General features: G+C 39.6%; 1 protein-coding gene across 1 annotated transcript in view; it reads left to right on the top strand.

Annotated features, from left to right (window-relative positions):
- The first annotated feature begins 10116 nt into the window (after nucleotides 1-10116).
- The window catches only part of F13A1 (coagulation factor XIII A chain), an 86086-nt gene continuing 79896 nt past the window's right edge, over nucleotides 10117-16306 (top strand). The window contains exons 1-2 of the mRNA XM_069958057.1: nucleotides 10117-10206; nucleotides 14173-14337. Of these exons, the coding sequence (XP_069814158.1) occupies nucleotides 14184-14337 (154 nt within the window). The 5' untranslated portion in view covers nucleotides 10117-10206; nucleotides 14173-14183. The remainder of the gene's footprint in view (nucleotides 10207-14172; nucleotides 14338-16306) is intronic.

A 16306-nucleotide genomic window follows, 5' to 3' on the forward strand; every position in this document is an offset into this window, starting at 1 on the left:
CCTTTCAGCACTGCCTAAAGCTGAGCTGTGATTGGTTTCTTGGGGTAGTTTGCACCAGTCTAAATTTTACACCCTTTGATAAATCTCCCCCTATGTATTTACAGCTGAGCACCCCATGTAGCTGCCAACCTATTCCATCTACCTGCAAACACTCACTCATTACATACTGGCAGTAAGAGTGTGTTTCATTGGAAGGTATTTCTGCTGTGCCGGTGCTGTTTCTTATTACAAGAGTATCAGTCGATGATCATTTCATCAGCTGATCGTTGTCTTTATTACACAGAAAGATAATCTGCTGAATTGGCCTGATTTGGCAGGTTATCACTCGATGTAACAGGGCCCTAAGGTATCACTCCTAAGGGTAGGCAGAGGTTGAATAGACTTGTTCAGAGTCAGCCGGCCCAGCCGATAAGAGACTCTGGTGGAGCCACTATCTGTTACACTATCTGCTCTGCACACTGCAAATCACCAGCTTATAAACTACTTGAAGAGAGAACGGCCTCTCAATTATGTAACTTCTGCTGCTGCTGCTGACGTATATATCTCCAGGACTGAATTAATTTCACAAGTATAAGTCTCTGTGGAACACAGAAAATGAGAAATGATCCTTACTTTATAGCCATCACTACAGAATGATTCTAAATTATAAAGAAACAATTAGAACCATACTTTGTGATTCAACACATAAGAATGCTTCTTGACAAATTGATGTAGAGGGTACATTAAGAATATTTTCATTCTAAATGGCATAATAAGTCATTGGAAGGAATATAGTTGGACTGCAATAAAATTATACTTTGATGCCTCGGCCCCTTTACCTTTTACTTAGTGTCTGCTGCCACTATGCACTTCCTGTTACACTGAGAGATTTGTGACCAAAGAGTTTTTCAATTGAAAAATTACTCGATCAACTGATGAATAAGCATGTGTTCATTGGCTGATCACTAGCCCTTTTACACAGGATGATAGCGGCCTGTTTGGACTGAATTGCTTCTTGTAATAGGGCGCTAGGATCTCCTTTTCTCATTTTTTTGCCACCATTTAGTATATATAGTAAAGGTTCTCGACACAAATGCAATTGCATATGCCCTACATGACATCAAACTTATGAATTATAAGTTCAATAGATGCCTTGAGCGAATACTATGTAGTGTCATCCATTATCTATACATTATTATGTCATCTATTTAAGGTTATGTTCACACACAGTCAGAGGTACAAATATCTCAGTTTGCTGGCAGCATTATGTAAATAGTTATAGTTTTGCCTCCTGATTTCCTCCCTGGTTTTGCCTTTCGAGGAAGCCAGAAGGCGAAACGTGCATCGGGGTCTAAGGTGGGGTCCCCTATTCTTTAACTAGTTACATGGTGTTGCCAGCAAACTGTGACATTTGTACTTCTCCTATTTTATACTTACACTTATGCTTTAGGTGTATATTATATGGGGGACATATATATGCAGGAGGTTTTAGTAGCAGGATTTTTTTTAATTGAGCTATTTAGCCTTCATTGTGTATGTATATACATACTGCTTCTCACTCAATATAATTGGGGGCATTTACTTTTGACCATTTGTATATAATTATTTACTCTACTGCTTTGATAGGTGTCTCAGCTAGGTTTAGGTTATTTACATACTTGGCTTTTACTGTACATTTACATATGTATGTACTGTATATGATGGATTGCTCGCACTATTACTATTGTAAACAATTTTAATTTGTGTTAAATTGGTGCTACTCCACACTTATGTGTTTATATGTATTTTTTTCTATTGAAAAAAATATTTTGTTATTCATACTGTTTGGAGGTTTATAAGTGTACTCTTAAGACGTTTTCCTTCCATACAGGAATCATATAGACAAGTGTTTATCTTTCCTGATTAATTGTAAGCGTTCATATTTTAAAACAATGGCTGTTGTTTTAAATTAAGAGCAATTTTTTTGCTATTAAATAGCGGTCATTCATTCAATTTCAACAATGTGTGAACATAGCCTTTCTGTGTTTTCAATTCACTCCTGGTTTTGGTTGCAAAATACTGACCAAAAATACTGTGTGGGAACATAGCCTAACGGTAATGTTTCACCTCAATTTTTTTAAACAGATTAGAGAAAGGTACTGAAACGGCACGCTAATGACTCTAATGCTGCGTTTACACGGAACGATTATCGTGCGAATTCACACGATAACGGTTGAGTTCGAACGATAATCGTACGTGTAAACGCAGCGAATGATCAAACGACGAGCGAGAAATCGTTCATTTTGATCTTTCACCAACTTCTCAAATCGTCGTTGATCGTTCGCAAAAAATTCACAGATGGTTCCGTGTGAACAGTTGTTCGCCGATTTAACCAATGTTTGAGATAGGCTTAAGCGATCGCAAAACTAATTTTCCGTACGATATAGCGTACCGTCTAAACGCTGATTATTATGAAAAAAAAAATCGTTACTCCAACATCGTTAATCGTACGATCGGCCAAATTATCGTTTCGTGTAAACGTAGCATAAGGCTATTCAATTCCATAGACAGTAAATTACACTTCACTGTATGTTCTGACACCTCGCTATCAAAGTTTTTCAAGCCATTTGTGTTGGCATAGCCCTTCTGGATAAATTGTGTAACCTTTGCTGCTCACATGCATCAATGAGCCCTGGGGGCCCAGGACCCTGTCACTAGTTCACTAGTGGCTCTTTCTTTGAGACATTCACCACATACCAGGAACATCATACAAGACCTACCATTTTGGAGATGCTATGACCCATTCTTTGAGGCATCACAGTTTGGCCCTCCTCAGAGTAATTTATATCCTTATTAGAGATGAGCGAACCTCGAGCATGCTCGAGTCCATCCGAACCCGATCGTTGGGCATTTGATTAGCGGTGGCTGCTGAAGTTGGATAAAGCTCTGGAAAACATGGATACAGCCAATGACTATATCCATGTTTTCTACATAGCCTTAGGGCTTTATCCAAGTTCAGCAGCCACCGCTAATCAAATGCCGAACGATCGGGTTCAGATGGACTCGAGCATGCTAGAGGTTCGCTCATCTCCAATCCTTATACACCCAATACTTCAACTTCAAGAAATGAGAGTTCAGTTGCTGCTTTATAAATTCCAGCTAGTTTGCTTGTCATTTCTCAGGTGTATAATTAAGAGTTAATGTTTTAAAGGGGTATTTTGTTCTTAAAGGGGTATTTTGCAGCCCCCTTTAGTCTATTTGCAGTGGCCTGAGGTGGTCAGGAAACCAACTACTGCCAAAGCAGGTGAATTATCCAATTTGTTTAACTCCCATTAATGTTAACAGGAGTTGCGTAAATGCTGAAGCCCTGTCAGTTATGCTGTTTAGTTAATTCAGTAAGTTAAGAAAACAGCTTGCAGGGCTGTTTTATGCAACTCCCATTGACACCAAAAGTAGTTACGTAAATTAAGTAACTCACCGCTTCAGCTGTTTGTTTTTTTTAGCTTTGTGACCACCTCAGGCTTCCTCTGACAGACTGGAGGAATTTGGAAAGCCATTATTATGCAAGATGGGAATATCCCTTTAAGTCCTTTGATCAGCTTTCTGTTAATCCAAATATCAAAAATGTTAGTTTTTCCCCGAATATTTACTACTTTGATCACCTATTATATATGAATGAACTTCGGCCACATTCGATTTTGTCTGAACCTGAATTCTCTGTTTTGCATTACTGGTGGCTAAAGAGAATGGATTCAATCCTTACAGAGTCCTGTATTCTAAGGCAAATCGTGGTTTATTTAAGATTTATAAGGCAATTTTGGGAGCATGTTCTAAAGATCTTAAAAATGTCCATGAGAAATGACAGCAAGACCATGAATATATCTTGGCTGTTAAGCGGAAGGAGATTTTAAAATATGTGTTGTTATTGTCTTCATCAATCTGCTTTAGACTATCTCAGTATTTAATAATACATAACTTTTTATACCCTTTTTCCTTTACATAGACTTAAATTTAGAAATATCTCCATTCTCCAAACGTCCAGTTGACATCAAACGCATACAGTTATGTCACATACATAATATAGGTAATAACTACAGTTGTAGCCTGATTAGACGCTGCGTCTTACCACAAGGGGGTGTAGAATTGCTTCCCCATTGCTCCATAAAAAGGCTCTCAGAGGCTCCTTTTGGTTAGTGTATGGCTTTGTGAGGGATCATTGACTGCTAACATTTGGTCCAGTTGACAGACTTTGAGAGGGGAAGCATCATTAGACTGAAAGAAACAGGATGGTTGTTTAGATAAACTACCCACCATCTGGGCTGTTCTGACCAAGCTGTTAGGAGGTGTTTAGAGCAATAGTTCTGTGAGTGCCTGTACACATGGAGAAGAGGCCTCAGATGAAACAGACAACTCACAGGATCATTTGACCTTCTGACAAATACAAGCAGCTCCCACAGCTTCCTTGTGCACCATCCAGACATAGGTAGTTCCTTTATTACTTACCCCGGCCAGACTATTTGCAGGCATATAGCAGAAGGAAATTTGGTGTCTCAGTGCCCCTTCCATGTCCTGCCATTAACAATTTGATATTAGTTGGGACTCTAACAGCTCAGCAATATATGCAGAACAACCTGCGGCCACATGTTATCTCTTACTGCAGGGCTTTCAACTGGCATTTTCAGCCAAAATAGGTTAGGCCTCACTAGAACTAGAACTTCTTCTTGTGTATAGGCCATACGCTATACAGTTATAGTGCTGATCTGCTGTGTGCAAACCAAACTGTCGCCAGACCTGCACAGCGTGCTGCATTGTTCTCCCTCGATCCTCACCTCCCAGCTGGTAAATGTGGGCCACAGTGCCCTCTACAGTCTAAACAATTATCATATTTTTCAAACTATAAGAGGCACCCTTGGTTTAGGCTACTGAAAATAGGAAAAAATATTTTACTCTAATTTATATTCCTTGGAGGGGTAAGAAAGGTCTGTTAGCTTAGTATCATCTTCTTCTGACCACTGAAAGAAACGGTCATGGTGCATGTAGGTATGGAGTGGGGAAGGAAATTACTTTTATCCTTCCCAGCTCTTGTTAAAAAATAGCTTTTGCCTGAACGTCTCCTTTTAGGCTGGATTCACATAAAATATTATGAGGGCATTAAAGTGTCTGACTCCTGGCCTGACTGCATTTCTAAAGAAAAAGAGGCCTGCTTATTTACATATTGGCTTATCCTAAGCCTTTCTCAAGCAGGCTGGTGTGAATAAATAGTCAACCCTTTACCAGAAGTGCTGTCTCAACTCATAATTTTGTGAATTTCTGTGGGGTCCAGTCCTGGCATGCATTGAATATATTTTCATATTTTCCTTTGCTCCTTTGCACCCAAGCTGACAGTATCCTAGATCCCTATATTAGATCTATATGAAACTTTCAGTTTGAGTCATTAAACCCACAGACAGACCTGGATTTGGAATAGTCATTAAGACATAGGCAAAAAAAAAAATAATAATAAATTGTCCATCACTTCTAAGTGCCACTGCTGCAATGGCTGAAATACATATGTGGTGAGCCCCCGAATGATGTTAAAGCAGTAGGACGGCCGGTCACTTGGGATTATGTCACAGATGGCCAGACCACCAGATCTGCGAGATAAGTGCTGAGTATGATGTAGTAGAGTTGATAAGGTTGTACTGAGGTAGTAGAGAGGAGGGTGCAGTAAGAGTCTCAACCCAATTAGTAATGTGCTCTGCCAGGAGGTTGGAGTGCTTAGAATATTTGTATAATAATAATAAAAAGAAGGAGAAGAAGAAATAACCTGTGCCTGCGGCTTGACCTTGGCCCCAGACCCTGTTACCTGGGTTGAGCGGAATGGTTAGAGTTTCTAAGTACACCTGCGTTGCAACACGGAGTTCATCGACTTTATGTAACTTTGCTTCACCCGGATCAGTTCCTAGCTCTTTGGCTTTTCTGTCCTGCACTGTAGTGACTCCTAGTCCTCTGCGTGGGTTCAGGTTATCTGTAGGCTAGTCCTCTCCTGAAGGGCTTAGCAGCGCATCATACAGTGTGTCTGATGCTTCAAGAAAAATGGTTGTGAGAGCTGGGTGTTCTGTGTCCTTCCCATGTGGGGTACTGACTAAGAAATAAGCTGTGTCCTTTCTCCTCCATAGCTCAGCTAAGACCACCCCTCACCCAAGGTACTAACTTCCTAACCAGCGTATGTGCTGTGTTGTGGTTGGGTGGAAAGAGTGCAATAAGAGAACGGTATAGACAAGAGAGAATAGGGCAAAAGAAAGAAGAAATCCTACTGGACAACAGAATCTGGTACATACAGAAACAATAACCCTTTTGTTTACTTCATCTAGTGGTCACCTTCAATAAAACAACAGCTATAGTAAAATCACAGATAAGTACAGACTTTTACGAGGGGCGTAAAAAATAGCAACACCCACAGTGGGACACCACGCATACACAAAAACAGAAAAGTGCAACAGCACGCTGCAAATGCTAAGACGTGTGGTAATATAGATATTAGAATTGCAAAACTGCTATAGAGAAAATGACGTTCTTGCCATATGGCTGGATCCATGTTTTCATTTTCCCTTTTTCAGCCACTGGTATTTAAATGCTAAATGATTGAACTCGACCATGTTAGAGTTGTACCAATCTTTACTGCTGTGCCATTGAAGTCAATGATTCATGGGAGGCAAAATCTACAGTGGGTTTCCTGAAGCAAATTTGCTGTGTGAAGTCCATGGTATATTATATATGAATGTATCCTGTACATCTTTACAGCTTGCACATATTCATACTCAGTTTGACACAAGGAGAGACAATGCCACACACTTATGCAGGACATGAGTCTTCTGACAGGGTATGTTGTTTTTGGGGTCGCTTGGTTGTAGAAAGCTGGAAACTATGTCCAAATCCAGCTACCTCTGCCTGACCTCTGATCATGTAGATTGGTGGCCAGCAGGAGAAATGTTAGGTCTTCTGTAAAGTTCTTTATGCCTCAACATAGGCCTGATCATGAATTGTGAAATAGTCCCCATGAAATTAAATGTGACCCTGTAGCAGTGCTGTATTTCAACAAGCAGGCATGCCCGATGAGGGTAACTAAAGTAGCAATATCTTTTATAAGAATACAGTGGCCACTGTAATAAGAACATATTAGATACGACAAGTTCCCTAGTAAGCGTTAAATATATATTTTCTTTAGGTATGTCAGAGTGCGTTTCCCTCTAACTACCCCCACCCCCACCCCTTTGTGTGGTTTTGCTTGATATCTGCCTCTGCACATTGCTTTCTTTTTGGTCCAATTTCAGAGGTGACTGTTTCTTCTAGATTGCAAAGCTTGTACTATCATTTCCACTACATTTTCACTTGTCACTTCCTTTGCTCCTATGGATTCCAATATTATATGTGATATGCAATACCACAATGTAATCCATTTCCTTGTGTAGACTGTAAAGATAATGAAGTTTAATCCCTTTCCTGAGTTAAATATAGTTAAAGCGAATGACAAACCAGAATACCTCTCAAAGAAGTGTTAAAAATGTGACAGCACAAGCTGGCAAAATGCTGTATCACACTTCTTTTCTGGGTAATCTTCGGCTAAGAAACTCTGGGTCTTAGCATTAAAGAGGTACTCCAGAATCTTTATTTTTAAATAAAATTGGGGCCGGAAAGTTATACAGAATTGTAAAGTGTTTCTATAAAAAAAAAAAACCTCAAACCTTCCAGTACTTATCAGCTGTTGTATGTCCTGCAGGAAGTGGTGTTTTCTTTTCAATCTGCAAACCTAGAGAGAAAGAGAAATGGCTGCACCTCACATCCATGGCTGACACTAATGCCTCTTGGCTACATTTAAAAAACAATGTTGGTATGTAATTTGATCAAATCATATTGCCTCATGTACCGCGTGCAGGTCTTCTGGCCCACATGAGTCCCTACACTTTCTTTCTAATCTGACACAGTGCTCTCTGCTGCCACCTCTGTTCATGACAGGAACTGTCCAGGGCAGGAGCAAATCCTTATAGAAAACCTTTCCTGCTCTGGTCAGTTCCTGTCACAAACAGACGTGGCAGCAGAGAGCACTGTGTCAGAAGTAAAATGACAAATCTATATAACTTTCTGACCCCAGTTCATTTGGAGAAAATTTTTTTTTTGCTGGAGTTCCCTTTTAATATGGGTGTTTTTTTTTTTTTTACACATACTACCTGCCTTAGTATTGTTGTAGAATAGGTAATCCTCTTTATGGTAAAGATATTCCATAGTGGCAGTGGTGGATATTACCATCCAAATTTACAATAACTATAGGTAATAGCTGCATTGGAATATATTGTCCATATAGTATTGTTACTAGAAAACTCCAACAATGTTTCAACATGGGCAGAGTCATTTCAAGAGGAAAAGCTCATTTGATAAATAACCTCCGGACATATTACTCAATGTTTCCTTATTACACAATTGCTGAAATGCTGAAAATATGGCAAGATATTTCCAAAGAATACCATGATTGACAAAGATTGCTTTTAAATACTAGAAATTTAACTTAAACCTTTCCCGACTGGGTGACCATTCTCCTATTAGCTGTTACCTTTTTCCTTTAGCCAACCGTAATGTAAAATAAAAACCCAAATGTAATTGTATTCTGCATTACCTTTCCTACATACAATGAATACATTGGTGCGCACCAGCAGGCTGTGTAACTAGAAACCTACAGCAGCATACATAGTAGCAGACAGTTAGCTAATATTATTGTGGAAAGTAGCAGCCATGTGTTAAATTGTCCTGCCGCAGAATTTATGTCTCCTTACTCTAGTTGTGAAATTTCCTAATAGCTCCATCATTTCTGCTGGAGAAACAAAGATTAGCAGTGAGAATTCTCTCACCCTGGTCATCAGATAGACATGGAAATAAGGGCAGTACATTGGAATCCAAATTAAGGTTTCTTAATGCTAGAAAAATGGTTACTATATACATTGTTGTTACAACTCAGGACAAAAGACACGTAATATTAAAGCTAATTCTCAGTAAAAGATATAAAAAATTTGTTATTGCTTATTATGTAACCCAAAAAACCATTAGGCTATTAGGCTTTTGATAATTACGGCCGTCAAAATGACATCCGTCCAAAAAGCTGGCATTAAAAGGACAATGTGGGAACATAGCCTCAAAGTATTAGTTAAAGGGAACCTGTCACTGCGGACGCGGGCACAGAGCCCGCCCGATCCCCCGGTGCAGCCCCCGGATACTTACCCTTTCCGGCGAGTCCTGCTCCTGGAGCTGGTCCCGGGACGAAGATATCAGCGCCCAAAGCCGTGCGTGCATGCTGCAGAGATGAGTCCGATGCCCATAGAGAATGACAGCTCCATTCATTCTCTATGGGCATCGGGCGCTGATATCTTCATCCGGGGACTGGCTCCAGGAGCAGGACTCACCGGAAAGGGTAAGTATCCGGGGGCTGCACCGGGGGGGGGGGTCAGGTGTGCTCTGTGCCCGTGTCCCTGGTGACAGGTTCACTTTAAAACTTGAATTTACTGGGCCCCTATGCAAAATATGTAAAAGACCCCATCCGTTATTTTCCTTGTAAAATACTTGTTGTTATGGGATACAGGGGTTTTCGGGCACCCTCAAGCACCAGAGTACAGCTGTTCTCTCCGTCCTTCCTTCTTTTTCTCTAAGCTTATCTATGTATCCATCCATCTCACATAGCTTCTTCCTTCTTTCTTTCTTATTCTTTTTTTCTTTCTTATTCTTTCTTTCTTTCTTTCTTTCTTTCTTTTCTCTCTCTCTCTCTCTCTTTCTTTCTTTCTTTCTTTTCTCTCTCTCTCTCTCTCTCTCTCTCTCTCTATATATATATATATATATATATATCATACTACATTAAAAAACAGCACATTGGGTACTTTTAAACCATATTCAATGTCAGAGTATTGCATGTGTCCTATTAACCAGAAAGCCTTGAAGTATTCACAAGTAAGACAACAGTTCCTCTGTTTGTGTCCCACTAATTGTCATCTGTTTCCTCTTTGCAGGCAATGACCATATTATTCAGAGTCGGGCTATTTTGAAAGCAGCTGAGAAATGTGAAAATAATTAGTCAGCTGGAATGGGTGGAGATCCCGGAGATGAGCAACCAATGATGCCATGGTGGGAGGAGGGGTGGCAAAGGGAGACTTCACTAAAAAGAGAATTTTACAAGACAGTGTTAATTCTTATGGGAGAAAAAAGGGAAAGCACCCAGTAGAAGACGAGGTATGACCATGCTTTTACTATATACTTAATCTTACAAACCTGAATATCTTCCAGGTTCCTTAACTACCACTATTAGTACTGACTAATATAGATGGAAAAATGTACATTCTATAGTATATTTTAAGACTATAACCTGGTCACTATATAAATAAAGATTATTATGATCATTTTTATTACTGCATTATTGTCACTAAGCAGCTACAGGTCCATAAAAGCCAGAAGGCCACAGACAGAGTGCATTATAAAGGTTATAGAAGTCAGAGTTGACCTTTCCTGGTCTCTATCATTTATAGAAGTTGGCACATTCATCCTTATAACATAAATTTCCAGTACTGCACAACCTGTTTGTAAAAAGTCAATATTCCTGTCCACCATGATACTGTATGTAATATCTTCAATCCTTTCTAAAATGCCTGTAGCATCTGAAATCTACAGTACTTTATGTTGTTCTGAATCAAGAGGGACACAGAGCTTTTACACACCACAGTTTTCTAGGACCCTATTTTAGATGAAGAAAATAGGAGCATAAAGTGTTAGTTGGTGGCACATAGGAAGGGGATCTGTGGCAGACCTCTTCTGCCTATGTAGGGCCACTTATCTCTGTATAATCATCAAGGACTAACATCAGAGGATGTTAATACAAAGATTATCAACAGCCATGTAACAGATGGATAAATATGTGGTTACACATGTATCCAGTCAATGCAATATCATGTGAGATAAATATATCAGCAGAATATTAACAAACAGTCTGGAGACCAGGCTCTTTAACTCGCAGAGCATTGCCTAAACTAAAAACAATTGTGTCCACTTCTCAGCTGCAGTTTGCTGTCTAGAAATGCATTCTTATTCACAAACAGAAAACTCAAAGTTTGGTAATGGTGAGCAATGAACACACACTATATCAGAAAGTTGTAGAACTTTTCTTGTTTATTGATTCTCTTGATTATTTTTTATTTATATAAATAACTTTAACTTTACCTTTTTTATTGATCCATGCAGTAAATAGTTTTCCTAGCCTATAACTTTTACAAGCCTATCAGTTTCAATGTCTTCTCTACAATTCCATTTTAAGGAAAATATTTCAAATAACTTTAAGCATGGATGTTCCAGTAAAGTTTTATTCAGTTCTACTAAGAAGTCGACTGTAGTTTGAATCCTTTAAATTTATTAGCATATAGTTACTGCCTTTTATTATAGGAACATACTTTTCCCGTTTCAGCTCACATGTTTAAGATGAAAAGGATGAGGAACAGTTATATGAAAAAAGAATATAAAGGGATCTGCATTTTGTAATTTTTGCAAGAAACTGATGTGTCAGAATCCAGCGGCATATTTTGTACTATGGTAACTTTATGAGTAGGGAACTTTTTGCATAGGGTTCAGTAAATATTAAAAAATCAGTAGTGGTAAATGTTCTAGCATTTACCTTACACAATACGACAACAGCTGATGACAGTAAGCATTTTATCCTTAAGAAGGTGGTATTCCTTCAGGCTTATTGCCGGCTAATTTAAAACTACTGTGAAGAACTGGTGCTTTTCAGGCCAAGCACCTGGTTTTCCTTCTCCAAATCCTCATGCAGTTCTCACTCTGTGTCTGTATATGTTTGGTACTTTGCTGCTAGAATTTTAAAGTCTAGGGGGGAAATTTATTAAGACCAGCATTTTGTGCACTGGCCTTAAAAATGGCCTGTTGATACCCTGCACGATGCCTCTACATAAATCCCATGCCCATGGTAATGCTCCCGTTCAGAAATTTCTCAGGGAAAGAAAATCTTAAAACAGGCCCATGCAAAGTCAGTGACCTCTGTGCCAGTGACCGCAGCCACCATCTCGCCCTCTCCCCGCCTCTCTGGTGTGAGTGGTGCAGAGACCACAGATGTGAATAAATTATTTGCAAAACAAGCATTTGGCAACAGACTTATTTCTAAGTGGGTCCTCTGCACCACAAAATGACCACTGTGCTATATGGTAAATATCACCCCAGGGTTTCTAAATGTAAACCTATGTATAGAGCATGTTGTTTTGCTATAATTAAAAGCTTTGCCACTTTAAGAACACTATTAAAGAGGTGTTCTCAGTATTACTATTCTATTTTACTATTCTATATTACTTTTCTATTTTTCTATTTTACTATCACTTGTATTACTATTCTAGAAATGTGCTTGGACTGGTTCACAACTATACCTAGTTTCCTAGCTCCTGCAACCACTGTTCTCCTTGAGGCAGTCCTGTTTTAAAGTGCTTCTTCTGTTTAGGGTCAGCACCTGCGCTTCCTACTTGGACAATTAGTGGCAGGGCACCACTACGGCCACTAACTGGCTAAGAGGACAGTGCACATGCCAACACCAAATAGCAGTGTTAGCTGTCTGACCAGGAAGGAGAGTCCTTCACAATCAACTGTTTGGGATGAGTTGGACGCAGAATAAAGGGAGCATGCTCGTCCAAGCTTGGTACTCGTTCGAGTATTAGGGTACTTGATGGTGCTCATTATTCGGACGAGCATCTCGCGATACTCGAGATAATGGCATCTTCCTCTTTCTGCATGTTTGGCAGCTTTTTCTCAGCCAATCATTATGCAGGAGAGTCTTTGGGAGCTCGTAGCATCACGTGTTAACCCTACATGTCGAAAGCAGTGATTGGCTGGCCAGATCAGATGACCTGGGCAAATAAGAATCAGGTCCCGCGGTGCTCGCTATATGAGAATAGGGAGAGAGCTGCTGTCTGTCAGGGAGAGTGTTAGGTAGGTAATTAGTGTGTGGTTAGGCAAGAATCCGACAAAAAGAACCCAACAGTCCTTCTAAGGGCTTAAAATTTTTTAAACATTTTTTTTTTGCTACTCATGGCTGCTGGCTTGGACTTGTAGTGCAGCTGTCAGCAGCCAATTTATCTTGTTGCTGACATTCTCTTGGCTGGCTGGGATCTGTAGCTCAGCTATGCCTATCATCACTGTGCTGTGTCCTGTACATGTGGTACCTTTAAAAAAAAAAAAAAGCACCAGTTACACACACACTCTATATGACTACCCCCAAATCCGATGTCAGTAGTCAATTCCTGTCCATTTTCTTGTTGTTTCCATCATTTTCTGAGGTTTCCAGGTTTTCAGGCAACCTTCCCTGTGCAGTGCTTTGGTCCCCTGCAAAAATGCTCAAGTTTCCCATTGACTTTAATGGGGTTCATTACTCGAAACGAGAGCTGATTTTATCATAGATTTTAATGTTTTTTATGACTGCACTTCAGAATACCTTCAAGGAGACTACTTCCTGAAGCTGATTGAGAGAATGCCAAGAGTGTGCAAAGCTGTCATCAAAGCAAAAGTGGGCTAGGCTGAGAAGTCAAAAATATAAAATATATTCTTGTTTATTAAACCCTTTCTATTTACTACTTAATTCCCTATGTTTTTCTTTATAATTTCAATGTCTTTAATATCTACCTAGAATGTAGGAAGAAAAAAAAAAAAACATAGGGGGACATTTATTAAGTCCGGCATTTTCTGCACCGGACTTAAAAATGCCCCCGCAGCTCCGGCGCTACGGAGATTTATGTAGAGGCGGACTGCATCTACATAAATCCTGTGCGCGCCAGTGCGCACAGCTGAGAACCTACGCCAGCTGAGAACTGGAGTAGGTTTTCGGCGTAACTTTAACAGAAAAAGATAATGAATCGCGCGGACTCTGAGTCCGCTCCCCCGTTCCGCTCCCTCCACACCCCCGCCCCCCCCGGCGTACCCGGTGGAAAGTGTCGTTTTGCGAATATTTTATTCGCAAAATGGCCGTTTTGCGAATAAAATATTCGCAAAACGGCACTTTCCGCCGAAAATCAAAGATACGCCAAATGATACATGTCCCCCATAAAGTTGTGTCCAAGCTTTTCACTAGTGTCCATAAAATACAGTGTATATCAATGAGAACTTTCATTAATTGTATGATTGTTTTTAAAATCTGATTTTTTTCCCCTATTTTAGTGTTTGTCATAATGTCAGCACCAACACAAACTAATGAGGCAAAGTTGAAAGCTGAAACCTATAAAGGTCGATTGTCAGTTCCGCGAAATGTAACTAATGCAGATGAAGATGAAATCCCCATCATGGAAACATTTGGTGTTCTGCCAAGAACTTTTGATAAGAAAGGTAAAAAAGAAAGTCGATATTTGAACTTTGGAGCAGAACATTCTTTAGGACATTAAAGAATCCATACAGAAACACAGCGATTAATATGTATTTATTAAGATGATTTGCCTATAAAAATGTGTTTTTCTGATGAATTCTAACTACCATTCACATGTGAACAGTGTCACCAGAAGTGAGGGGGTCTGTCTTCTAGGCACTGGCTCAAACATGACTGCCATCTTGAAAGCTTCTATATTGGGCCCGTTTAACCAATGGGAAATGTAACATACAAGAAGTACAGAATTATCAAATTTGCAATATCTTCTTTGGATCAAAAGTTATCAACACAGAAAGTTGCTTTGTTTTTGGCTTTAACTCTGTGTTCAGTACCATGAAGAGCACACTGAGCATGACCACCTTCCTATGGGAAAAAACATGCTCTAGATCCAATATGTTGGCTTTCAAGATGGCGGTCATGCTCCGGACATAGCCTAAAAGATAGGCTTCCTCACCCATTACATGCTGGAGTCTTCAGATATGCCATTTTCCTTTTTTGTTTCTGAAGTAAAAGGGTGACTTTAGGCTTACTATTTCAATGTTGACAATGCAACAATTTGCATCAAAATATGGCACTCATGACTTACACAATATTTATTTATTGTGAGATTCACCTACTTTTTTGATACAGTTCCTTTAGATTTGAAAAAAAGGTTTGTGGCACAAGTAAAATCAGTGTGGTTTTAACGAAAGGCAGTGAAGTAAAGGAGAAACTGCACCATTCTGTAGCAAATTCTTCTTTATTGATGAAACAGCCTTGTACAAAAAGGCATCAAGGGGGTGAATGGGAGGACGTACACATGGACAAACTTTGGATAGCGATTGTTTCGTGTGGACTAGCCACACTTCATCTATCTAACCTAGTCCACACGAAACGATCGTTGCTACCCACTGTATGCCCGTGTCTATAGCCCTATACACACACCCTTAGGTGTTATGAGTCTGTGTTGGGGCAGTGATCCATGCTGTACAAAACACAGCTAAGCCATTGGGCTGCCCATATTTGCAGCACAGATGATCCATTGAATGGGTTGATGCAAATGTGGATAGCTATGTATGTGCATCTGTAGTGCTATCTGGAGCTGCGGAGCTGCAGCTGTGGACAGCTGTACTGATGGCTGACTTGAGTCTAATAGTTGGTATAAATTTTAAGTAGACAGTGTACAGGTACACCACAATTATCAATCAGCCTGTGAAAAAAGTTAATAAAACTGGCACATTTTAAGGCTATCTACTTTAAGGCTGGGTTCACACTATGTATATTTGAGGCTGTATTTGGTCCTCATGTCAGGTCCTCATAGCAACCAAAACCAGGAGTGGATTGAAAACACAGAAAGGCTCTATCCACACAATGTTGAAATTGAGTGGATGGCCACCATATAACGGTAAATAACTTCCATTATTTCAATACAACAGCCGTTGTTTTAAAATAACAGCAAATATTTGCCATTAAATGACGGCCATCCACTCAATTACAACATTACAGAGCCTTTCTGTGTTTTCAATCCACTCCTTGTTTTGGTTGCTATACAGCCTCAAACATACAGCCTCAAATATACGTAGTGTGAACATAGCCTAAGTTGGCATTGTCAAAGAATTACACAGTTTTATTAATTCTGGGCCATTGATTTGTCTTCTTTTCACTTTTGACTACTTTTAAAAACAAATTCCATAAATTTGCTAATACAGGAGGGAAAAAATGTTTCCTAGCGTGATGTTGGCACACCATAAACAACTTACAATTGCATATACTAGGTGTGCTATCAATAGGCAGAACTCTACAGATGGCTTGAAAATACAGTTGGATTCCATGATCTTCCAAGGCAGGACTCCCCAATTACCAAATATTTTTGAGTTGCCCAAGCTTCATCAGCATCACAAGAGCACTATTCTACAGCCTCCTTCTTGTAGTGAATTTGAGCATGTAAATACT

Source organism: Dendropsophus ebraccatus, chromosome 2, assembly GCF_027789765.1.
Source record: "Dendropsophus ebraccatus isolate aDenEbr1 chromosome 2, aDenEbr1.pat, whole genome shotgun sequence".
Lineage (NCBI taxonomy): Eukaryota > Metazoa > Chordata > Amphibia > Anura > Hylidae > Dendropsophus > Dendropsophus ebraccatus.